The following is a 27,898-nucleotide window of genomic DNA, read 5'->3' as shown; positions in this document are numbered from 1 at the left end:
CTTAGTTTTATCTATCTATCCCCATCCATCCATCATCTATCTACCTATCACAATGATTCCATAGGTAATAGGATCTACTGTTATATCCATTTTACATAAATAGATATACAGCATAGGCTCAGAGAAGTAACTTGACCAAGTCATGCAAGTAGTAAGTGGCAGAGATAAACTGCAAGCTCCTTCAGTCTGGATCCAGAGTCTATGCTTTTAACCACTACTGTATTCTGCCTTAAGTACCAAGGCCTGGGAGGAGATAGAAAAGTCCATTTCCTGCTTGACTAATTTTTTTCTCTATATAGATGTAGAGAGATTTGTTGGGGTCTACTGATATGGAAAGAGTAGGCAGGAAAAGAAACATTAGTTGTATTTCTACTATGAGCCGAGCATGATATTAGGTACTTTTCATGTATAATTTCATGATATTGTGAATATACTATATTAAGTTATTCTATATTATCCTAGTTTACTGATTAGAAAACTGAGACTTGGAGCTTTTAAATAACTTGCCAAGAGCAAAGCAGGTAGGAAAGGGCTAAACTAAGGTTCAAAAGTTGGACTGAGTATTCCCCCTACACCATAAACAAGTCTGTAGGGCAAGTTACAGATGACAGATCATGAGACACTACCTTATGTAACCTGAAACCCTCCTGGAAATATTACTAAAGTTCCTCAGAGGCAAGATTTCTACAAAGAGAAGAGAAGGGAAAATTTTACTTCCTGTCACAGCCATTTAAAGGAGGGATATAACCCAGGCCCTGCAGCCTACCTTGATAAATACTGTCCTGAAGTGAGATTTGTAGTTTCCACATCCATGCAGTTCATCGTGCTGGGAATGAGAGCAAGTTCTGGCTGGATCATGGTGGCTGTGGCTACGGCTCTTGCAACCAGTTCCATGGCATCTTGTACGTAGTACTCAAAGATAGATTGTGTTGTTTTTCCATGAGCAATGAGCCCTAAGGGCAGGCCTTCTGTCCTCAGTTCCTCCACATTCTGGGAATCTCCCAGCACCCAACGAAGCTCAGGGGGTGTTACCCCAAATTGGGTGGTAATTTCAAAAATCCGCCGGATACTCTCCATGTCACAGCCAAACATCACCACTGTGGGTGTGCTGTTCTTAATACTCTCGAGCTGGACCTGCAGGAAGCTCAAGAGGTCCTCAGTGGAGGAGAGGTTAGCAGTGATGCTGATGATAGATCCAAGGCGGAACTTGGAATTATTCCGGGTAAGGAGGAGGAAATCAGTGATGTTCCAGTCTTCCTGGCATAGCAACAAGCTAAAATTGTACCAGTTGTTCATGGTCAGGATTGAGACAGTGACATCAGCATCAGAGCTTAATGAATTTTCTAAACTCAGTTGAAGGTGAAGGGGATTCTGTATTTAAAGATATGAAAAAGAAGAATTAGAAAGCATTGGCCAAAGACCATAACATAGGGTACTTTTGCTTTCTTATGAGGCTTAATCTTTTATTTTCCCTTGTGATATTCAAATACCTGTGGGATAAAATTCCCATACATTGAAAAACTATGATTCTTGTCTAATGAAACTATTGATTTCTTAAAACTGATTTCCTGATATTTGTACTAAGAGTACCAGAGGGCAGATGGTTTTGTCTGTAAATACCAAGGGTGACATCCCATACATGTAGTTCTCAGATTTTTATCAGGCTTGCCTACTTTTGTATAGACAATCCCCTTTACGCACCCCATTTCTTAGTATTGCTATTAATAACTCATTTGTTAAACTTTTCTCTCATTTGAAATAATTGAAAGAAATTACTTTTTCTTTCTTTTAAAATTAATAGCAGAGAAATCTTAATATGGTGCAGGTGCTCATATAAAAATGGTGTGGAAGATGGATGCATCATAGTTTCTTAAACTTCTGGCCCCTTGAGGAAGATGCTTCTAATACATTTAGAATAATTAGCAATATGTACATCAAGATTAAGTGTATAGTTCAACATTGAAGGTTTAATTACATTTATATGTCTACTGAGCCTGGATACTTGCTGTGAAATGTGAAATGTATGTCATTAAACACATTTATGTAACCTTCCATCACAATTTCATCTACTAAGGAAACTCACCAATTCAATAGAGGAAGAATGTCTTACTTGAAAAGTCATAAATTATTCACTGTATAGGTGAAGTGGAATTAGTCTTCCAATGAATAAATGTCTCAATTATTCTTCCCAAGAGCAGACACTCAACATATTTATCCTTTAACACTGACATTCTGAGAATGTTTAACATGATGCCATACACATGTTAGGTGCACAATAAATACTGTCCAAATTGAACTATAAATATATTCCCATTGGGAACTACTGGACTATTTCTGAGAGCTTGCCAAACATTCAGATGAATAATATATCTAGAAATGAGGAGGGCTCTCTAAGTAAAATTTCAAGCCTTTGTATAAAAGGAAAGAAGTGGGAACTTTTCCTACCAACCCAAAAGTGTGTAATACGAAATAGGATTCGAGCTGAACTTTGAACTCTCTGAAGAATTGAAAGGATTTTGATATGTGTAGAATAAAGAATGAAGATTCTAAAGGGGTTTACAGGGGGAAAACTATGTTCAAAGGCAGGAAATGAGAGCATTCATCGTGGTAGTCAGGATGGAGTCTTAAAACTTATTCTGAGAATTTGACTTTTGTCCCTGTAAATTAAGTTTTTGAGCAAGGCTTGATATGATAAAAGTAGAGTTTGGGGAGGTTCCTCTATGGGCAGCATTCAATAGGAAGAGGGAAAAAAAGCCCTCCAGGATCTTGATTAGGTTCTATGTCTTTGAACTGGAAGCTAGTGCTGGTGACAGTAGGGAAGGTAAGATGAAAGGTTTTTTAAAATTAAAAAGCTTTTAGTGGCAAATAAGATGTGAGAGGCAAAAGAGAGAAAGATGTCAAAAACCAGGAGACAGTATCCAGGAGGTAGCTCCTGGTTTTCAGGCTCCAGGTGCCAGACAAGACTTTGAGGCAAGAGGAATGAAAGCTTCATGTCCTCAGTCCTCCTTGTGACTCATATAACAAACCAGGAGACAGTATCCAGGAGGTAGCTCCTGGTTTTCAGGCTCCAGGTGCCAGACAAGATTTTGAGGCAAGAGGAATGAAAGCTTCATGTCCTCAGTCCTCCTTGTGACTCATATAAGCTTTTCACCTGGGAATGGTTTTGCCTGTGTTCATATTCATACTTCCATGCAGATTTCCAGAAACTAGTTCATGTGTTCACTACTGCTTCTGCTGCGGAGCTTATTCTTTACATTCAGTATTTTTGTGCTGTCAACTTCCTGCAATGGTGAATTGGGTTTTTGTTTGATTTTTTCTCTGACTGCTGACTAGGCAGAATTAATTGTCTCACATCTATGTTATGACATCCGTTTGCTCATCCTTCTGTTACAGAACTCGTCAGTTGGTTAAGTGTTTATCTCCCACACTAGACTGGAAGCTTCTTTAGGACAAGAGCTGTACCTCAAACATCTCTTCTAATATAGTTCTTAGTTAACCAGAGATAGTACTTGTCAAATAGAATTTCTTTTTTGTTCATACCACATCATGAGCTATGATCATAATCACTCACTGAAAAGCTGGGAAGAAAACCATTTCCAGCAGAGCTTCAAGACTGCATATTTTGCCCCTAGGTGTAACAAAGGCCCATCCAAACACTTTGTAGAGAGGGAATCACTAAATCTGTGTGTGAGGAACAAGCTCTAATGGAAACAGGGATGAGGTTGTTTTTCTCTTGCTAAATAGGGAGTTAAATCAGCTAGTCATATTGAGCATTTAGCACCTGACAGGGAAACAAATGTGCTTGGCATGAGAGAGTAACATGAGAGTGAAATGGAGACACCTTCTGGACAATGGATAATGATTAATCCATGTAATCACACTCATCCCTACCAACAGTTCTACTGGGAAATTCTGCATGTTGAAGTTAATCCTTTCATAGCCTTAAGAGACACAATTCTTCAAACAAATATTTATTAAATAATAGTTTAGAAGCATCTAATGATATATTACTTATCTAGCAGCCTCATATGCAGTGTCTTGATTTCTCCTCATATATTGATAAAGGTACACACATACAAAGGTAGAAAAACTTACAACACTAAAATGCAAGCCTACTAGTAAAACTTTTCCCAAAATCTGGGACAAGAATTAAATGAGACCTAATAAGCTAAATCGAGAATCAAAATCTGTATCTTATATATGGTTTACTGTTTGCAAAAGAGCAAACCCATGGCCTGAAAGAAAGGTACAATTGCCCCTCAGTATCTGTGGAGGATTGGTTCCAGGACCTCCTGCAGACACCAAAATCCATGGATGCTTGATCCCTTATATAATAATGGTGTTGTATTTGCATATAACCTGTGGAATACTCTTGTATGCTTAAATCATCTCTAGATTACTTATAATACCTAATACAATGTTAATATTATATAAATAGTTATACTATATTGTTTAGGGAATAACTATAAGAAAAAAGTCTGTACATGTTCAGCATAGATGCAATTTTGGGGGGAATATTTTCAATAAATGGTTGGTTTAATCCAGGGATATGGAACCCACAGATACAGAGGGCTGACTGCATAAAGGTTTTTAAAGTAATTTCCATGCTGTTTGCCTCCTAAATCAGAAGTCTAATAACAAAACAACCCAAGAAGCAGGAAGACTCTCTCTACCATAAAGATTAGAGTGAAACTGCCTCATATGTGCATTCAGTTTGTATAAATTAAAATAGACAGGTTCAGTAGGAGGTAGAGAAAGAGAAAATATGAATTTAAATAGTATTGATAATTCTCATTCTCCTAAATGAACATGCTTTTTATTATATATGGCACATTATTATATACTATAATATACACATATTATACATAGTTGTGCACACAAAACCATATATGCCAAACTAAATACATGATTCAAGGGATTTTTCAACAAATCAATTGCAGAGCTGGAGCAAGAGAGGAGTTGCCAAGATGCAGTTGGTTCAAAGTGTCAGAGAATCATTCAGTGGTGTTAGGAGATTGCTTAACTTGCTATGGATCAGACTGTATTTATACCTAGTGAAATATTAAAGCTCCACAGACAGAACGAATGGGAAGAGTAGGGGGGCCTTGCCTTAGAGGATATTAGAACACATCAGAAATGTAATTTTTATAAAGCAATAATTAAAACAAGAAAGTGCTAACAAAAGGACTAAGAGGTAAGTAAACAGAACAAATATTAATGTATGTAAAGAAGTACATAAACTAAATATATTAAATTAATATATTACACACTAAGATCATAAAATATATGCAAGAAAATATAAGATTAGGAGTTGAGAAAATAGATTATTTGGAAAAATAATAACATTTAAATTCCTAATTTCATCATATATCAAAAATAAATTTCAGATCATTATATAGTCAAAAGTACTATATCAAATCATTAATCAATATATGTCAATTAAAAAGAAAAATAAGCAAATAAATAAAATTTAAAAAGCCAATTCCCCACAAAAAGAGATAAATGAAATAGATAAATATGTTTCAGAAATCTCAATGATAAAGAGAAATACATTAAACTAAATATTACAACACACCTTATTTCTAGCTTTAAACACCTATCATAAAAAATAAAAGAACATGAAAAACAAGAGAATCTCTCCAATAAATTTGGTAGGCAAACAGTTAATGTATTAGTCCATTTGTGTTGCTTATAACAAAATACATGGAACTGGGTAATTTGTAAGAAAATAAAATTTATTGCTTACAGTTTCAGAGGCTGGAAAGCCCACAGTACAGGGAATCAATGATAAAGAGAAATACATTAAACTAAATATTACAACACACCTTATTTCTAGCTTTAAATACCTATCATAAAAAATAAAAGAACATGAAAAACAAGAGAATCTCTCCAATAAATTTGGCAGGCAAACAGTTAACGTATTAGTCCATTTGTGTTGCTTACAACAAAATACATGGAAGTGGGTAATTTGTAAGAAAATAAAATTTATTGCTTACAGTTTCAGAGGCTGGAAAGCCCACAGTACAGGGAGTTCATCTGATGAGCACTTTGGTAGGGGTGATAGTGACCCAGCGGTCTCACGTGGCAGAAATGGTGGAGCAGAGAGAGACACACCTCTCATGTGCTCTTCTTTTAAAGCCCTCAGCATCACACCCCTGACCACCATTGTTAATCCACTCTCTACAGCACAGTCCTATAATCCAGTCACCTCTCTAAGGCCCCGCCTTTCAATTACCATAATAGAATTTCCCACCGTCATCAGTTACAGTGGGGATTAAGCCTCAATGAGGTTGAGGGGACATCCAATCTACAGCAGATAATGTTCACAAAATATAAAGAACATTTATGAGTCAATAAGGAAATAAAATCCTTAACTGAGCACTCATTTAATCCAGAAAAATAATTTTAAGCGTCTACTGAGAGCAATGTCCTCCTTAAGGTATTTTCTTTTGCTTATATAGTGGGTGACAGAGAGACAATATATAAGTAACTGAACAAATAGACACTTCATACAATTATACATTGTGGAAATTACTGTCAATGAAACTAATAGTATATGGCAAGACTGGGAGAGGCAGCAGAGCATCCCAGGAAAGTTTAGTAATTATGATTAGCAGGGGTATTTGGACACAATTACAAGTGTACGAGCACTCTCTGATTGGGACTTTAGAAAAAAATAGGAGATGTATTTGAAACAATTGATCACTATATAGGTAAACATATGCACTGATTTATAAAAGCATACTCATTTAACTAAAAATTTCATTTAACTACAAGTCTCGTTTTGATCATCCATTCTTCTTTGAACAGGTACTATCTTTCTAATCCTAGATAAATGGTTGGAGCCACCTCTTGCTTCTGTAATCCCCCTGTTTGATTCAGCATTGCCCTCTTGGGTAGCATCTATTATGTTCTTAAGTCCCAAGCTGTCCTTGCTGGTGGGGCCACTGTCTTCTTCAGTAAACTGAGCTTTTCTCTCCTCTTCTGAGAAGCAGTACAGTGGTCCGGACTTAGTAGTCAGGGCATCCTATGCTTAAATTTTGACACCATCATTCATGAGCCACGTGGCCTTCTACAAGTCATTTAGCAACTCTGAGTCATACATTCCTCATTTCTGAAATGAGGACCTCCTACCTTATAGATTCATTGTGAGAATTAAATGTGAGAATGTGATCATGCATGAAAAGCGCTGGCACAGTGAGGACACCGCAAGTTGCAGCTGTTCCAATTTGCTTATAGCGTTTAGTCATTGTGTTAGACGTTCTTGCTAAAGTGAGTGCAGTACAGTATTTTTCTTTGCTATTGCTCTTTCTCCTTTCTCTCCTCTATTTTCGCACAGCAGTCCCAGCAATAAATAGCTTTTATAAATATCAATTACACCAACTCTTTAGCAGGAAAATAGAAGCTGTATCTCTTGTTGGAAGAGGCTATCAATTTGGGAGATGTTATGTTCACAGTAGAGTCTCTCTGCCCCCCAAACTCTTCTTTCTCTGGTAACAAGTTCCAGTGCCACTTCACAAGTTAAGGAATTTTGGGTGCCAAGAGCTGGAGATCTCTCATCAATCTTTGTTCTCCCAGAGAGCACAGATTCAGCTCTTTTCTGGATCAGTAAACGTTTCAAAAACAGGATTGGATGCAGTAAAAAGCTTGTCAGAGAGCTTTGAGATATTCCCTGCCAGAAGAAAAGAGGGAACAGAGCTGGGTTTACTTTAAGGACAGAGAAAAGATGAAATTCTCTCAGCTCTTTCTTGGGCAAGCAAACCCAAATGAGCTGGGCCAAAGCTCAGAAAGCTCAAGTGAGCATAATATTTCTACTACTTTTAATACTGGTGAAATTTCACTTCCTTTCCTAAGTCTGCTGATCAGAACAGGCTTTCTACACTGTTATTGCTCTCCTCAGCCAAAGAGGCTGCAGGAGGCTTTCTGTTTCTCATTATCTCGCACCTCATTTGGCCTATATTATGTAAAAGTCTGGGTTTTTTCTCTGAAAATTAAAGCTTATTCCTTTAGAAGCCCAGGCTTTTAAATAAATTAACTATTTTTATGGTTGCATTAAGGATTCAGGCAAACATAAGGCATAGTTCCTGCCCAGAAATTGTAATTTACTAATAATTATATGAATGAAGAGCTAATACTCCCTGATGTCCCTAGTGGATTATGCACTGTCTTTTCTCATCCTCACAAGGGCCTCATGAGGTGACTACAATGATGACATAAATCAAGGCTCAGAAAAGGTGAGTCATTTTCCCAAGGTGGCACAGCTACTGAGAAATAGAGCCTGGGTTCAAAACCACCATTTGTTAGACCTGAAAGTCTGTGCTTTTAACCACTACTCTACACTATTCCCTCCAGGTGATAAGAACAACCTGTAAAGTAGACCCTTGGCATTTGTAGATTTAATATTTACCATTCCAATTATCTGCAAGTAATCCTGAAGGCCCGTGGAATGAAGTCACTTTTAAGATGTGTCATGGCATGGGTTAGAATGATGTGCTGTGTGTGGCTGGCACATGGGAGCCAGTGAGGGCCCTGGTCACTGGAGCAAGCCCAAGCCTTTCCAGCCTGCTGCTCATTGTGCATATGGCTTCCGCGTATTTTCTTCATTTATGTGTGGAAACTCTAGTGAAATGATAGGACTTGTATTTCTTCATTAAAACAATTTTTAAAAAAGAAAAATTGTTGCATAATTAATGACATCAGTTTTGCATTTGATAGAATAAGGATGTTTGGAAAAGCTCACTAAAGTTTTTCATTTAGATTCTACTGAATTTCATGGTCAAAACTATAATCTGTAATGGTCAACCATTTTGTAGCAGAGTGTCAGTAAAGATTTTAGGACATATCCCTCAGGACTTTTGAATGTGTGATATATAAAACAAAATATAACAGAGTAGTATAATACAATGAATTCTTCAGAAGGCAGGATTATGGGTGTTTGGTGCAGGTGGCATAATACTGCTGGTAATACTGGGTGCGGTCTATTTCACTGCAGCTGGGTGGGAAAGGCTGAGAGGTGCAGGGACTTGGAATAGAGCAGACACTGGTAGACTGGCCCAGTCCCAGTTAAGAGGAAGTGTTGACATTCACAACACTACTGTCTTCAAAGACAACTGGCTAATTTATTCATCCAATGAAATGTGTCAAAAGTCCATTATATTCCAGGTCATGGGTAGAGAGATACATGCTTTCAGGCAGAAGAAATAGAAGTATGTACTCTGTACTCTTAGAGACAGCTCAACCCTTCTGAGCCCTAGGCTAATTTCCACAATGGAATGTCGGGGGCTTATCAGGTTGGTTTGTGGCAATCACTCAAGCTTCCTGCACTAGGTTTTTGATCATGAACTATTTGCCATTCTAATTCCATCTAATAGCTGATACTCAACTTGTTCATCTAATTTTACCTCACTTCTGCCTTTTGTTATGGATGGTTCTACTTTGTTTTGTTTCTCTTGCCTGACCCGTAGCAATCTTGAAAACCTTTGACTGTCACTCATTCTCTGGGCCCTTGTCTACCAGTTGACTCATATAATATATGCCCCATCCAGATGCAACCTCTGGGGCCTATAATCTGCCTCAGGCATACTTGGGGATGGGAGGGCTTTGACCAAGAGGGTGTGGCTACAGAACATATTTAGTCGTATGGTGACTGGGTAGTGCAACCAGTTTAAACAAGATGTTCCAACATAGGGAAGGGTGATCCAGGGACAGGTAGTCATTAAAAATGTGGGCACTTGACATCAGGAAAGACTACCTATCCGTAGGCAACAAGGTCTAAAACCTTGGTCTGAGGTTCAGAAGGTCATTACAATTCCCAGGAGAGTCTAGAAAAGAGAACATGGTGGCTTTATTTGAAGTCACTGAGATCTTCATTTGAATTGTGGTTCTACAATTTACCAGTTGTGTGTGAGTGTGAGACTGTGGAAATCATTTAGCCTCACAGAGCTTCATTTTTATCTTCTGTGCAATGAAAATGATATTACTTACCTAACAAGATTTGTGAGAATTAAATAACATCAGGTACACAAAGCATCAGCACATGATAAATACCCAACAAATGGTAGTTTCTCATGATGACGACCATGCTGATGAGACTAGGAGTGGTACACTAAGAGAACTGAAGTGTCTGGACTAGCGTGGTGGTATATTCCGTGTATGTAACAAGCACTTGAGCGCCTATTTTGTGCCAGCCTCTGGGTACTGAGACTACAGTAGTGAATAAGACCCACGTGGTCTTTTCCTAAAGGATTTTAAAATATAGAGTGTAATATCAGCACCAGGACACAAATTGAGGAATACATTAGGAGTAAAGCAGTAGACAAGAAATAGGGCCCAAAGTTTGAGCCAGACTAAAGGAATGGCAGTTTGGTTTTTGAGTTTTAGATTATGAGGCAATACCTTCACAGCTTTCTTGCCTTCATTTTGGATTAGCCCTGGTCACTGGAGCAAGACGAAGTCTGCAGTTGGAAGTGAAGGGTCCACAGATGAGTGGGAAGAGAAAAGGAGACTGGATGAAGGCAGAATCCGACAATTAGGGCAGCTTCATCACATGCCTGCCATGTAGTTAAGTGCTTGGCAAATACTGGCCTTATTATTACCATTGTTAACAATAATCAGCACACTTCCTTATGCTGGCGTAATTGATCCTTTCCCGATGACTCAGAGTATCCTTATGTCCACACCAGTCATTGTGTCTGGCTGCAGGACTGTGATATTTACATGTTGACTGCACTAAGTGGAGTTGAGCTTGTGGCAATGCCGGAGCTCTTGAGCTTCTTTAGAAAATGTATTTTCTCTGCTAGTGTCAAGCATCCACTAGCCCTTTATGCTACATCAGCGTGCCTACCTTCATTAATCCCTTGCAGTCCTTTTTAATATGTTCTGATCTAGAAAAAGAGCATAACTACCATGTTACAATTTTGTCTCAAAGAAGAGTAAAATACATCAAGGACCATCCATCCTGTAGGTGAATGGGTTAGCTTTAGCGTCATTGAGGAGGTGGAGGACTGGATTTGATATCAGGACTCTTCTGGGAAACTTTCTTCAACTGTGACAGGAGAATAATATTAATTGTCAGTCAACTACATCAGGGCTATGTAGGAGCACGTGATATTATGCGTGTGGGAGTGGTTTGTGAAGTAGAAAGCACTATAAAAATAGAAGACATAACGCATTTTCATATCTCTTTCCTGGACAGTAGGAGTGGTAGGATCAATAACTTAGGAAGGGGTAAAGGAGGCATTTCTGGAGTAGAATATCAAAATGCGATATAATTTTTAAATTCTATGTCAACTTTTAAAAATCTTTACATTACAAAGAGCAAGATTATCTGTTAAACTTTAAGAACTTTTGAAACAAAGATGATGCTTTAGTACTGATTTTAGTTCCTATTTTACTACCTAGGTTTTGGTCAAATTAAGCAACATTCGAAAGAACATACACATTTATATGTATTAGCAGGCAGATGATTTACCAGATAATTAAAATGTATCTGATATTCAAACAATTATTATAGACATTCTTGGTGACAAATTGGGGCATATTTTCCTAAATGGAAACTATTGAAATATGCACAAGATAATTAAACTGTCTTGCATGCAAGTTAAATTTCCTATGGAAATTTGATTACTTTATGTCAGTGTAGCCTGAAACTATTAAGAGATGGCTTATGTCACATGCTAATTTGCTTTATTGCACTAAGACTGAAAACTCAGCTAAATGCTGGTTGTTTTTATTCTTAAAGACTCTCTAGAATGGATACCACAGTTGGCATAAACTTTTTTTCTCAATTCTACATGCCATTTTTTTTTTCAGTTGATGAAAGTACATGTTTTGTACATTTAAACTATGGTTGAACTCATTGTGATATAATATGCCTTTTATATATACTGGTTTATCATTCCAGATTAATTTCATAATTATCGAATCTGTCTAATTACATAATGGCTTCTTATTTCATTTGGAAATTCAAAAATTTTATGTTGACTCACATTCGTTACTTGCTACCTGACATTGACCAGTTTAACACTGGAAATACTGTTAGCAAGCCATTAAACTGTATCTCATACACTTCCATTTTAGCACTTTATTTCAAAACTTGAGATTTACTAATTATGATTATTAAGCTTTGCCGTAATGACATTTTATTTCACATAAAATGCTAGAAATACATTAGTATAATTAATTCTTTGTATCTTTCAAATCCTGGTTCAAAGTAGAAAGGCACTGGAAATGTTTACTTTAGTTTTTAATGTCTTTCATCACAGAAACAGTACTTTCCCACAAATTAGTGATCAAACTCAAAAGTTCTCTAAGAGGTTCTGGTGATCTCAGGGTCAGGATGGTGAATCCTGAATGAACAGGTCTGTGTTCTTTTAGGAAGGTCTATGTGAGCATTGCCAGAGAACATGAAATGAAAAAAGGTCTAGTTGGCTAGTTTTCAAATTTAAGATTTGAGTTGCATCTGGCCCTGTTGTGAACTCACTTGTCAAATTATTTCCCATATCCACTCAAGCCCAATATAATCAAATATGGCAGAAATATTAAGTTTGAACAATCCACCAGAAGCCATTTATGATTTTATCATTTGGTTTGGAAGAGAACTTAAAGCTCACCTATCCCAAACTCCTGTACAGTTTATAGAATGCCACAAATTAAGGAGCAGGAGTGAATAAGAGGCATTTCTCCTTCTATTCCAAAGGTTAATACTCAAACAAGAGAACTTAAAGCTCACCTATCCCAAACTCCTGTACAGTTTATAGAATGCCACAAATTAAGGGGCAGGAGTGAATAAGAGGCATTTCTCCTTCTATTCCAAAGGTTAATACTCAAACAAGTCTCTGTAGTGCTTATACCATAAATAATTGCCCTTTATAGGAGAGCACACTGATTTATGAATTTACTAATTTTTCTTCTCCACTGACAAACATATACAATCACATTATGTCTTGTGAGCATAGAAACATTAATTACTAATATATTTAAGGTAAAAATGAATCAAATCAAATAAAATGAATTTTCTGGGTTTACATATAATTTACTGCATAGATCGCACAATTATCTCTGTCTGGAATTATTTACTGTCCGTATATACTCATTTCGTTAGTATTATTTAGTATCTATTGGCATTATTTTCTTTGAAAGTCTTGCATTTACACCAGAAGCTTTTAGGCTTTAAAATGGGAAAAATCTCCAAAGACCATTATTATGTTTGCTAAGTCAGTCCAAAAAGCATAGATCCCCAAAGACAGCAGGGACCTTGAGAGGTCCTTATTATTTCTAGGAAAAAAAAATTGGTAACCAGCTTTTATATCGTAGTCCAGCATCTCAAAATTCACAATGAGTTTGGGATAGGTGGGCTTTAAGTTCCCTTCCAAACCAAATGATAAAATCATAAGTGCACATGGACAACTACAGTATAAATTCTCCTGTCTCCTTGCCCCAGATTAGTCTGGTTTGCTACTGGATGAATATTGTGGAAATGTGAAAATGTTTATTCTTTATTATTATTTTTTTTAAAAGATGACCGGTAAGGGGATCTTAACTCTTTGACCTGGTGTTGTCAGCACCACACTCTCCCAAGTGAGCTAACCGGCCATCCCTACATAGTATCCGAACCCATGGCCTTGGTGTTATCTGCACCACACTCTCCCGAGTGAGCCACAGGCCAGTCGTAAGATGTTTATTCTTTAACAAGGAAATAAAGTTCAGCTAGCTGTGATTTTACTTTTTATCTTTCCTGATTGAGTTCTGAATGATCCAGGAGACTTGGGATCTCTTGCCTCCTTCCCATATTAAGCAAGATCCACCAGAGCAGACTGTTACATCTCTATGTATTCTAGCTTTCATGCTTATCTCCTTTGAAGCACAACAGCGATATGTCCTGTCCTGTTTATTCAATTGTCTAAGTACATCTTAGCTTCTAATTACCTTGGAAGCTATTCCAAAACTTGGAATTCTCCAAATGCTCCAAGCTCTCTTGCTTCCACATCCATGGGTAGGTCATTTCCTCTGCCTAGAACATTCTTTGTCTCTTTGCATCACTATCTCCCAGTCATCTTTTAAGGTTGTGTCCAGGTTTCTTATCGCTGGTTAAACCTCTCCACCAAATCGTATTACTTGCCTCTCTTTGATCTGCTGCCCACCACATTATGTACAACCTCAGTTGTTTATTACATGGTGTGGTCATTATTAGTTTGCTCATTGCTCGCCTTCCCTGAAGTGTTTGGGGGTGAGAGTACTGTTTTTCATAGTAAAATCCTGGGTGATGATACCCAGAAAAGAGCAGACTCTCAGTGAAGATTTGTTGGTTGAATGAATAAATGAATAAGTGGTGAAGAGTAGTTTAGATTTAGACAGAGAAGGCTGGCTGACCTTTGGCTGAGACGCGTGTCTGTTTTTAATGAGTCATTTTCCTTCCGATTTGACTAATATGGTTTCTCTCTAGAGGCAAGAGTAATTATTATCTGCTTTTGCATAAAATCTTATCCTTTCAGGTGACACAAATCTTCTCTTATGTCAATCAGAAAAGTGGCACCTGAATGCTGACAGGATTGGCAGAATTACTCAAGTGCTACACACCTGAGGCACTGGTTAGAAACACAAGTGAATCATGATATGCACAAACTCAACATGTCAGTCATTGTCTTTACACTAAAGATGGTTGTGGGTGAAATATATGTTGTGCTTTATAAATTATCCATGGTTGAATTTGTTTAAATGCTCAACATTGATACATTTAAAACACGGTTCAACATACAAAGGTATCAATACTGTGGCACCCTTTCAGTTATTTATCTGTTATCTAAGGCGAGGTACCTTTACAGAACTGGAGACTTGACTTCGAAATCTCAGTGACCAACATAGAATGGAATTCCAATGAAGTAAAAATGGAAATGACAGTAAATAAATAAGGCAATGTTAAGTGAAAGAAGAGGACAGATAATGAAAAATATCAGAAGTTTTATCAAGATTTTAAAAGTTAAAGTAGCAAGCCTATTATCATCATGCATAACAGAAAGTTTCTTAGTGTTTTGCATAAACAAGAAAGCAATCAGACATCTTCTGTTTACTTGAATTTAGAGACACAACTATACAAAGCATGGAGGATAGAGAGAGAGGAACATGGACAACTACTGCATAAATTCTCCCCTCTCCTTGCCTCTGATTAGTCTGGTTTGCCACTGGGTGTATATTTACTTAAACAAGGAAATAAAGTTCAGATTGCTACAAACTGAAGTGAGGTGGGCTCAAAAATTAGTGCCTGAAGTGCCTGGCAACTTTCAGTGATAGAAATGGTCAGGAGTCTTTTCATTCCTGTCTTACCTCCCCAGTGACCTTGTTCCAGAACCTGCATCAGCAGTTTCTCTCTCTTCCCTGGGAACCCCCATCAGCTTACCTATACTCAAAATTTCCACTTCCTCACTTTACGTTTTCTTATTTAATTAGGCTTTTGAAGTCACCATTCACAGACACAGCTTTTATTAAAGCAATGAGTAACCAAGTCTTGTTTCAAGGTGGATTTTCAGTCTATGCGTGTGACTCACTTCTAAATGCCTGTTGGCACAGTTGCTCACTCCCTCTTGTCACATCATCCTCTAGGTTTCTTAGTCACCATTCACAGACACAGCTTTTATTAAAGCAATGAGTAACCAAGTCTTGTTTCAAGGTTGATTTTCAGTCTATGCGTGTGACTCACTTCTAAATGCCTTTTGGCACAGTTGCTCACTCCCTCTTGTCACATCATCCTCTAGGTTTCTCGGTCCTATAGACCTTGTTTTCTTCTTATCTCACCAGTTGATTCTTCTCAGCCTATCATTTCTCTAAACTTGATATGCCAATGCCTCTCCTCTTTTCTCATCTTCACTCTCACCTACTAACTCTAGGTACCACCTATACCCTTTTCTTTATTTTCCATCCTAGACCTTGTACGTTTGACTGCCTTCTTGGTATCTCCTTTTGGATTTTTGTTAGATATCTGCAACAAAACAAGTCTAAAGAATTGTATTGCTCTCATTCTTCTTGTCCCTACTGCAGATGCCCCTGACAAATCCACTTCCTCAAAGTCCTCCCCAAGTGGCCATGATTAAACCATCACCCACACCAATTGCCCAGGCCAAAAACTAAGAAATCAGCTTTTAATCCCTTTTTCTTTTCCACATCACTTCTTAATCCATTACCAAGTCCCATTCACTCCTAAATATATCCTGAATTCAATCACTGTGATCATCTTACTGCCTCTAGAGTAAGCCTCCATGATCTATCACCTGGACTAAAGTGACACACTAAAGTGACAGACTCACTAGTCTCCCTGCCTCCCTCACTGACTGTCCAGCAATCAGTTTGACACACAGACAAGCATGCAGAGTAATGTTCAAACAGAAATCGAAATTCACATTATTCCTTTGCTTAAAATACATCAATAGCTTCCCACTACAGTTAAAGCAAAATGCAAGCTCTCTACCCTCCTCTGTAAGTGATCTGGACTTGCCTACTGTTCTAACCTCACTCATGCCACCCACGTGGTCTCAAAGCTGTGATGCTCAAACGTTTTCCTGTCTCAGAGCCTGGTAGGTGCTGCCCTTTCTGATTGGAACACACTTTCCCCAGATCTCTACATGGCTGACTCTTTCTCAACATTCAGGTCTCAGCTCAAATTTCAGAGCTGTCCACACCAATGTTAGCAGCCTCCCCACTGTACCACCTAACATCAAATTGATCCATTTCTTCATATGACACTATTTCATCTTCTTCAGATTACTGGTCAATAATTGAAATTATCTCACTTAGTTCTTCATGAGTTTGTTGAATATTTTCTCTCTACTGAAATGTAAGTCTCTAAAGGGCCCAGTCACCGTTCCTCACTATATCCCCAAGGCCTAGAATAATGGTCAATGACATTTGGTTGCTGACCCACTCACTGATTCAGAATGCCTCTGTATCATGTGTTAAAATTTATCTTTTAACTAAAAAGTTCATGTTTTGATTGATAACACACTTCCTCAAAATTGCCCCAGTGGAATTATTTTGGGGTTTATTATTTATTATTTGTGGCTGGCTTGTAGAAATCTATCTTTCTGTGATAGCTCTGTGTCCCTCTATCCCTGTTTGGTATTCCCTCTGCCTCCACTCCTACCTCTCTCTCTGTCTCTGTCTCCATCTGTCTTGATCCTGAGCTCTATCTCAGTCTCTGAATCTCTTTATCTAAACATTTGCCTCCTTTGTGCTCTATTTCTCTCTTTTCCTTTTGTTTAAACACAGGCAAAGGGCTTCCTTTAAACGAGCATAATAATGGCAAGTGACTGTATTTACTGAGCATTAGAAACCATTATCATCATATTCAAACAGCTTGCTGCTTTGGCTAATGTCTTAAAAAGATGAGACATTTTAGCTATTATGTATATAAAAAATCTCATTATGACACAGCTCTTTACTGCAAAATTGGATATCCTGTGGATCAAATCATGTTTCCTAAACTATTCACATACAGGATTTCCTGATAGAAGAGGGTTAATTCATTCCATATCTAATGTAATGTTATACAGAAGGCCAACTTAATCGTTTGGTGTTTGAGGTCATATTTACTTCCAGAGTAACTCATGTTTCTAGGCAATATATTTTAGATTTATTGATTTGTTCTGAAAATATTTGTTGAATCCCCACTATGTGCCAGGCATTGTGACATACATTGGGAATACAATAGGAATGAGCAAAACAGACATATTCTCTGTCTTCATGGAGTCTTAAGAGGAGGGCAGATATTAATAAAGTAATATCATAAAAAAAATAGCTAACACTTATTAGATGAATGTTTACTGAATTCCAGGCACTGTTCTAAGTGCCTTACAATTACTCATTTCATTCACAACAACTCTATGATGTAGAACTACTAATAGCCCCATTTTACAGGGAAGGAAACCAAGGCCACACAACGGGTAAGAAGCCAAGATGGGATTCAAAATCAGGCTTTACAGGCCATATTTTCAGTTGCTACATTTTACTGCCTGGTGAGAATTCAGTAAAAAAAAAATTAAAGGCAAAAATCATTTCATGTAAAGTCATAATTATAACAATAAATTCTCTGAACCTAAAGTAAGAAAAATAAAGAGAGTAAGTTCCAGAGTGACCTAGTCTTGGGAATCAGGGAAGATTTTCTTAGGCATTGGAACTAACATGGAAATAATTTAATTAATGCATATTTCATTCCCTCTAGCCCTGTTCTACTCTACCTAATACCACTTGAACCTTCTTTTCAAAAGAATATGGACAAAGACTCCTCATTGACAATTTGGTAGATAAATCATTCTTCTGACCTTTCCACTTCCTGCAATATAATCAATCTCTATTGTTGTTCGACATCATGTGAAGTCAGAACAAATGAATATGGGTCACATGCACTTAAACACTTCCTGTGGGTGACCATGGTCTGTCTTCAGGATGAATGTGAATTTCTGACACCTTCAATAGTAACCCTAAGTAGTGAACAATATTAACTCTGATTCTTTTGAGACCCATTCTAGCCACTTCTAGATAAAACCATCATTTGGAGAGGGATTGGAGGTATTTAAGAACAACATAATCAGATTATGCAATCAGGCCACTGGAAAGACTGACATCATTGCATTTACTCTATGACATTTATATAGAAAACTGTTTCAGGGAAATAGTGCCTCTCCTTTTAAAGCTGGGCATTAGGAAAAATTTCCATGTAGCAGAGCACTAGAAAGTACTGCCAGAGGAGGTCATCATAGGTTTTCAAAGTTTTTTTTTTTTTTTTAAAGATGACCGTTAAGGGGATCTTAACCCTTGACTTGATGTTGTCAGCACCATGCTCACCCAGTGAGCTAATCAGCCATCCCTATATAGGGATCTGAACCCATGGCCTTGGTGTTATCAGCACCCCCCCCCCCCGGGGGGGCCCCGGGCCAGCCCCCCCCCCCCCCTTTTTTTAAAGCAACAGCTCATTTAATTCCCAGATGGGCCAGGAAGCTTCAATTTGTCCTCTGGAAACAGATTTCATTCTTCACCCCAGCACTTATCTAAAAATGTAGAATGTTGCACACAAGGGAGACCAAGAAAAAGAATGAGAATAAATCTGTTGCCAAATGACCAAGTTTTATAGTCTCTCAAGTCCAAATAGACTGATCTCCTTTTTTTCCTCTCTCACTTGCAGATGAAACTCACCGATTTCAGAAAAGAAATCACAGACTTGTAATGAGGTGATGAGACTAAATCAGCAAATGAAAAGCAAGAAACATTCCAACAGCAATTATTCAACAGCCGCTAAAATTTGCAAAAGATGCCAGTATCTCCCAGGAGAGTAAACAATCGTGATGTTGAAATGTCAACTGTGGAAACAGCAGGTTAAAAATGCAGTGCAAAATTTCCCAGCAGTATATTTTGTCTTACGGAGTGTAACATTTTGCACAATAGTCCATAAGTAGCCCCAGGGTTGTAGCTACATCAGCAGAAATGTCTTTACTTCTCTGTCCATGGTAATCGTGTAATGAACCGAACTGAAGACACATTGCCTAGCTTAATTTATTATCACCAATTATTGTTTATGCTTAATAAGGTTAAGTAATGTAATTCAAACCGAACTCCTATCTACACCCATTTGACTGCTCTTCTTTATGGCTAGTTTATTGCCTGAGCCTGCGTATCTTTAGCACAGTCAAGAAAGGCTTCGTTTTTGGTTGCCCTGGTAATGCCTTCTTTATATGTCTTCTAAAATATTCCAGATTGGCAGTTCCTCAGAAATGAGAAATGGATATAAGTGAGAGTCATATTATTTATAAAGGGAACTGATTTTTAATACAGTTATCTCTCTAGTTTAAGTAAATGCTGCCTTTGTTTTGTTTTAGCTTTCCACAATTGCTCCTAGTAATAACATATACATTTCTGACACTACATATTTGCCTGCAATTTTAAGACAAAATCGAGACAATTGTTTTCACCCTTACCTGTGGCAGACAACCCATCCTAAGGATTTGGGATTAGTAGATAGTGAACTTTTACTCCCCTCTTGGAATGGTCCCGTTCTTTCCCCAGAATACCTCTAGGGAAAGGTCATGTTCTACAATTCCTTATGCTTGATGTTTCTGCTGGGGAGGAGTGTGGAAAGGAGCATGAAGTCAGAAGTTGCTCTCTTCTCTTGATAGTTCTTTGGCAGGGCTGTCCTCCTAATGCTGACCAATTAAATCCTGCTGATTACCAGGTGAGGAAAAGTGTGAGTTCCTCAATGCAAAAGGAGGGGGAGGGGCAGTCTATGGAGTTACTGAATATGTAACAGACTTACATAAAAGGGGAATGAGAACTTTGGTAGAATTTGAATGAAGAATCTAAAAGTGAGTTCTTAGATGATAGTAAAATATTTTTCATTCTGAGGGGTCCTGAGGCCATATTAGTGATCGCAAAAGATGCCAGTATCTCCCAGGAGAGTAAACAATCGTGATGTTGAAATGTCAACTGTGGAAACAGCAGGTTAAAAATGCAGTGCAAAATTTCCCAGCAGTATATTTTGTCTTACGGAGTGTAACATTTTGCACAATAGTCCATAAGTAGCCCCAGGGTTGTAGCTACATCAGCAGAAATGTCTTTACTTCTCTGTCCATGGTAATCGTGTAATGAACCGAACTGAAGACACATTGCCTAGCTTAATTTATTATCACCAATTATTGTTTATGCTTAATAAGGTTAAGTAATGTAATTCAAACCGAACTCCTATCTACACCCATTTGACTGCTCTTCTTTATGGCTAGTTTATTGCCTGAGCCTGCGTATCTTTAGCACAGTCAAGAAAGGCTTCGTTTTTGGTTGCCCTGGTAATGCCTTCTTTATATGTCTTCTAAAATATTCCAGATTGGCAGTTCCTCAGAAATGAGAAATGGATATAAGTGAGAGTCATATTATTTATAAAGGGAACTGATTTTTAATACAGTTATCTCTCTAGTTTAAGTAAATGCTGCCTTTGTTTTGTTTTAGCTTTCCACAATTGCTCCTAGTAATAACATATACATTTCTGACACTACATATTTGCCTGCAATTTTAAGACAAAATCGAGACAATTGTTTTCACCCTTACCTGTGGCAGACAACCCATCCTAAGGATTTGGGATTAGTAGATAGTGAACTTTTACTCCCCTCTTGGAATGGTCCCGTTCTTTCCCAGAATACCTCTAGGGAAAGGTCATGTTCTACAATTCCTTATGCTTGATGTTTCTGCTGGGGAGGAGCGTGGAAAGGAGCATGAAGTCACAAGTTGCTCTCTTCTCTTGATAGTTCTTTGGCAGGGCTGTCCTCCTAATGTTGACCAATTAAATCCTGCTGATTACCAGGTGAGGAAAAGTGTGAGTTCCTCAATGCAAAGGAGGGGGAGGGGCAGTCTATGGAGTTACTGAATATGTAACAGACTTACATAAAAGGGGAATGAGAACTTTGGTAGAATTTGAATGAAGAATCTAAAAATGAGTTCTTAGATGATAGTAAAATATTTTTCATTCTGAGGGGTCCTGAGGCCATATTAGTGATTGGCTTTTTTTGAGGCAGCAGAACCTGGTGATTAAAGTTTCAGGTGAGGAGTAAAGACCTTTGAATTCGAAGTTGGTGCCATAGCAGCTCACACACTGGCCATCTAAGCTCTCAGAAGAAGGATCTCTGAATCTGCAGTGATTTAGGGGAGAGAGAACTGGACTTAAAAATCAGAAAATTTTACTGTAATATTGCTTGGTAAAATGAACTTCCTGAGACCCAATTTCTTCATTTGTAATTTAGGGGAGTACCACCTTCCTCCTAGAGCTGTGGTAGGTTGTCATGTACATGTAACGTTATATGATTAAAATTACTCTATAAATTACAAAATCCTTATCAAATGTGAGTGATTGTTTTATATAAAGAGATTAGATTTGAAATACTGGCAGTATCAGTTTAGCCTTTAAAAACTAGGGAGGCATTTATAGGTAAATGATAACTGGGAGTCTGGGCAGAATGATTTGACTCTCTGTTCAGTTCAGATGCACTGGTTAGTTGCCCAGTTTCCACAACTCTTAGCAGTTATGCACACATGCCTAACATATTAAGTTCAACGTTGTGAAATAAAAATTTTATAAAGAATAAAAGAAATCAGTTTTGACAAAGAGACATCAATTAATCACAAATGAATCTCAGTGTTAGAAGAAACAATAGCATCAATACTATCCACTGTAGGAGGCACAGCTGTGTAGAGGCTTTGGAGCTACAAAGACTGAGCTTGATGCCTGGCTGTGTCTCTTACTAATTGTATGACTAATCACAAATGAATCTCAGTGTTAGAAGAAACAATAGCATCAATACTATCCACTGTAGGAGGAACAGCTGTGTAGAGGCTTTGGAGCTACAAAGACTGAGCTTGATGCCTGGCTGTGTCTCTTACTAATTGTATGACTTTAAGCAGGTAAATTTCCTAACTCCTAACCTCTTCACCAATAAGATGGGGATAAAAATAGTAGCTACTGGAGAAGATTTAGTAGGAATTAAATACAATAATGCATGATGCCTAGAACATAGTAATGGTTCAAAGAATACCAGCAATCATTACTACTATGTCTTTGATACTCTGGGTAATTCACTGGCTATCATCTCTCAGCTCCAAACCCACCTTTCTCTTCTCTGCTTTGGGATGCTGGAGCTAGTACTCTACAGACTACATTTCTGCTTTGCCAGGTGGGTGCTGGTAGGCTCTGCCGATAGAGGCCACTAGGGGGAAAGGACAAGGCTGGAGGAAGAGAAGGGGCTTGCTTCCTCCTGTACATTATCCATTTGCTTCCCGTGGGCTTTCTGCCTGCTTCAGGTTCTTGTAAGCATCACCCCAGCCATGTTTCTTCACCTCTTCACTGGTTCTTTTCCAGGACAGCAGCTGAATCCAGTGCAGCTTTTCCAACACCTACAGAACCAATTCATCTTGTGCTCTCAGAGATACCAACACCAACCAGCTGGGTAGAGGTCTAGACCTAGGCCCCTCAGGGACCCTCCTTGGAGCTCAGAGATTGCAATTGCCAGCTTAGCAGCACACCTTTTTCTCAGATGTCTGAGTTTCAGCTTTATAGGGCTCCCTCTCTACGCTTCCAAGAATAGTATGAGTATTACTATTTCTAGTCTCCTCTCATTGTTTCCTCAGCTGCATAAATGGGAACTGCTTTGAGAATTTACTATCTTCACAATACCATATAATTCTCTTATTATCTTGCCAGTTACCAAATTTGCAAATTTGTATCTAGTTAACAGTTCTTTACATTAAATTTCTCTCTTCAGATCACTAAAGGCCCTCACCAATACACTTACTAGTTGATAGTTTATTTAATCACTTGGACAGTGTAGAAAGATCTTGATTTTTGAGCTAACTTTCTTTCTTAGTGACTCTCTCCCAGAGGGGCCTTTTGAACCACAGAGAACAACTTTCTTCCTGGACTTCACTAGCTTATCAAGTATTGGCATGTTTCAAACCAGGTTATAGACTTCATCATACGTCAGGATTGCTCCAAAGTCATAGAACTAGGTATATAAAAAAATTGAGGTAGACAAGGCAGCCAGTAGGAAATGGCATGAAGGCATGGATAGAAATGATTGACTTCCTGTTCAACCCAAAACTACAGTGATGGATCATGATTCTAGAGCTTATCTATAAGATTCCAATAAAATGCAGAAACTGATCTGATGCAGCATCCCTCAGTCTCTCACTAAAATAGCAAATAAGACACAAAAATATGGAAGCTCATCATTCTAAAAATTTCTCTTAACAATAAACATATTGCTAAAATGAAAGGATACTGCACAAACTACAAGCTGGTAGAACTAGAATAAAGAAAATATGAAATTAATATTGTATCAAAAATAATAATAGCTAATATTTCTTGAACATGTAATATGGACCAGGCAATTCTTAACAATTTCTATAAATTATTTCATTTAATCTTCCTTAAAACTCGATGAGATGAGTCCTATTATTCCTATCTTACATGTGAGGAAACTAAGGCGTAGACAGGTTAAGTGAATTACCCAGTTGCAGATAGCTAGTAATTGTCAGGGATTTGGGATTCAAACGCAGGTAATCCGGGTCCTCTGGCTCTTAATCCTCTAATGACTTTCATTTCTTTCTTCTATCACTTAGTTCAATTGGAATAGTCACTACGGCCCCTCTACTCCATGGGTTCTGCTTTTACTGAGGCAGGCATCCACAATGACATTTGATCACTTTCTTCTGTTGATTAATATTTATACTCCTAAATATTCTAGATAAAAACTGCATCTTCAAAAAGAGCATGTACAGGAGAGGTTTAATTCCACAGGCAAAGCGCCACAGGCGGTAGTAGAATCAGAAAGCACTCTAGTAGACATGCAAACTGACAGCTTTTTTCATGTACTTAATTGGTTCAGGTCAGTAATTCTCAACCAAGAGGGCATATCAGAAACATCTGAATTTTTTAAAATAAAAACAAGGCTATGTCTCCTAAAATTTTTGAGCCAGGTGGTCTAGGACAGAATCTAGCTATATAGTTTGAAAAAGCTGACTAGGTTGAGGAACTGATTAAGGACCACTGGTTCAGATCATCAGAAAGTAATACAGCAGGGGAGAAGCAGATTTCAGCTCAGGTCAGCAAAGTCACACTATGTTTCTGATGACTGCTAAAGACTGGGGCTTGATTTGGGCCATGTGCACGGCAACTTAGTGTCCACCTACATTTATAAGAAGGGGATTCAGCCAGCACATAAATGAATCCAAAGTAAGATAATTAGCAATCCAAGCAGCCTGTTTGTTGGCAAACAGAGGGTATAGATAGATTTCTTATTGTTCTAGAATAAGAACTACTCTTTCCATCCAATCAAAAAACAAAAATAAAACAACATGGGCCCTTTGAAAATGCTGCAGAACAAGGAGAAGAAAAGGAAAGACATATTATAAAAATAATCTACTTTAGAAACGAAAGAAAATTGGAAAAGAAAAACCCTGGAATTTAAACAATAAGCAGGATAATTTGACTTTATGAAGCATAAAAAATTCACAAGAACATGCTGAGATAGATAATAATAGGATGGAATGAAAAGTAATGTTGTTATATGGAAAGGAACAGGGAAAGTAAATATCCAATAATAGATTTCAAATTATGCTTTGGAAGCATAAAAGGCAGGATAAATATTGCAAAAGACTAAATTAGTGAAATTGAAGACAAAATTAAGAAAGTCTTCCAAGACACAGAAGAAAAGGATTGAGAGCTATAAATAGAGAAAGGATGTGTGTTGGTCCTCAGACTGTTCCTGTTTTATGCCTACTGTCCCATGTAATTATTAACAGCTCCCTCTTTTCACTTTCAAAATTTTCCTGGTTTGGATGCAAACTATTTGGTTACCTATGTATGGTTGATAAAAAAGAGTATCAACCTGAGAATTATAGTGTACCTAAGAAGGAAACCATGGTAACAGGAACAGAAGCACCAATCAAAGACATATCTGAAGAAAATTTTTCTGAGTTTAAAAAATATCTCAGTTTAATGAATTCATTTAATTCAGGACAAAGTCAATACAAATGAACTATACATAAATATATCTAGTGAAATATTTTAATAAAAAAACTGTCAAGCATTCAGGAAGAAGGAAAATTAAAAAGGTAACCTTCAAGGGGATAAACATAAATATCATGGGCTTCTCATTTCTGCTGCATTAAATGCCCAATGACAATAAAGTGGTATCTAACTGAGTTTGTTTGGGAAAGAATTTTATGTCCTGTCAATCTGTTTTTTTATTTATAAGAAAAATAATGAAGACATGCTGGGATACATAAGGATGTAGAAAATATACCATTAATATACTGCATATAAAAAGGATCTTTGGAAATACTCCAATTAACTAGTATTTATTTTCCCCTATCAGGAATCTATGCTAAGAAAATAAACTACAAACTGTACAAAGAGTTGGCGAACAAATACATTTATTGTGAAATGTTTCATGACATAAATTGCAAAAAACTTAGTCAAAATTTTAGGCATATACAGTAGCCTAGAATAATATGCAGTTAATAAAAGAATGGTGTGACAAGGGGCTTCCCATTACATGGGAAAATACTAGTAATGACATTAAATAAAAGAATATGAGTAAACATTCTCTATATTTAAAGAAAAGTTTTATACAACAAGCGCTAGGAGAAAATATCACAACAAGAGTGATTGTCTCTGGATAGTGGAATTAAAAATTTTTTTTTAAGCTTTCACAGTTTTCAAATTTTATAATTAAAAAATCATGAAAATGGGTAGAGAAGTATGATTTCTTTGAAGTTTGTGGAGACTTTGAAAATTTTCATGCCATAATGGAAGAGGGCAAAGCAGAATACAAAGTCGATTGCACATTATAATCGCAGCAGTTCCTTCATTCATTTCTTAAATATTTGAGTGAGTGCTATGTGCCCAGCACTGGAATAGGTCCTTAGATTATAATAGCAAATAAAACACAAAACAGGGACCTCACGGAGATGAAAACATGTATACAGGAGGACAAAATTTAGAAGAAAACGTATGTTAAGTTAGCGAAATTATTAGTCTTTTAAATTGTAAATGCATTTTAGCATCACCATTACATTGTTTTTATATAAAAATAATTTTTAAAAAAGTCAATGTATAATAGTACAATAAAGTGAAGGCAACCTTCCAAGACCACTCTGGTTCACAGTATTATCAGCTTTTTCAGATTATCCATAAGAATTCCCAAGACCAACTTCTTTTGCACAGGATTTGGAATCACTGAACAGTAGAAGGGAGAAAAGCAGTGATGAGAGGCAAGGACATTTTTGTATTCTGAAATGACATTTCTTATGAGGCATTTCAGTCACTTTGTCATCACTATCCTGTCAATTATCGCATCATACAAATGTTATCAGTTTTCTTAAAAACCACACACACACACACACACACACACACACACACACACAAATCAAGGGCATGTGTCAGCGTTTAGCCATGAACTTCCTTTTTTTTTTAAGTATCTGTTGAATTTTAGTGGGAGGGAACAGAAGCCTAAGAAAAGGGAAAATAAAAGAACTACCATTTACACACACACACACACACACACACACACACACACACACAAATCAAGGGCATGTGTCAGCGTTTTGCCATGAACTTCCTTTTTTTTTTAAGTATCTGTTGAATTTTAGTGGGAGGGCACAGAAGCCTAAGAAAAGGGAAAATAAAAGAACTACCATTTAAAAAAAATTGAATATATCCTACATGTATATATCAGATGCTGTCATTAATACACTTGATATAAACTATTCTATTTAATCAATACCTCAAACACTGTGAGAAGTTATCATTATCTTATCATTTTATGAGTAGTGTTTCTAAGATTCATTTAGGGGCACACCTGGAGTAGATTGTATTTGTTATCTTTCAGTGTCTTTTTTCTTCCTCTTCTCTTGCTCTTTATGGGGGTATCCACCTGTCCTTTATGATATGTACTTACTCTGGCTTTTTCTAGCTGCACCTGAAAGGTACTGCACTTGTTATGATTACAGGTCTATGTCACCTCCTATTCTTAGCCAGGCATTGAGACATTACTGGTTAATATTTGTCTGCTACAAATGCCTTGACATTTTCTAGTCCAGAAGTGTCAAGCTGGTGACCCTCCAGCACTAGCAGGTCTGAAGTTTGTTTTTTAAAAAGTGAGTGAGTTGTCAACATATAAGGAGATTTTTACATTTAAAAATATCCAGTCTGGGCATCTTTTGAAAAGTCAGGATGTCTGGCAACATTCCCTATGGATAACAGCTGGTTGCAGCTGAGTGTTGGCTGGCTGCTGATTTAGAAAGGTCAGGCATTCTTCAGTTGCCTACAATTTTGCTACTCCCTACTGTATTATTTGGGACTGTTTTTCACATTTCC

The 27,898-nt window shown here is 37.4% G+C and overlaps 1 protein-coding gene across 1 annotated transcript in view; it reads right to left on the bottom strand.

The window, feature by feature from the left end:
- Positions 1–762: 762 nt before the first annotated feature.
- Positions 763–27,898, bottom strand: part of LOC103609377 (glutamate receptor ionotropic, NMDA 3A-like) — a 47,824-nt gene continuing 20,688 nt past the window's right edge. The window contains exon 2 of the mRNA XM_008593707.1: positions 763–1,371. Coding sequence (XP_008591929.1) covers positions 763–1,371 — 609 coding nt within the window. The remainder of the gene's footprint in view (positions 1,372–27,898) is intronic.

Source organism: Galeopterus variegatus, unplaced genomic scaffold (assembly GCF_000696425.1).
Source record: "Galeopterus variegatus unplaced genomic scaffold, G_variegatus-3.0.2 Scaffold9544, whole genome shotgun sequence".
Taxonomy (NCBI): Eukaryota; Metazoa; Chordata; class Mammalia; order Dermoptera; family Cynocephalidae; genus Galeopterus; species Galeopterus variegatus.
Note: the sequence above shows the minus strand (reverse complement) of the source record. Positions and strands in the feature narration are given on the sequence as shown.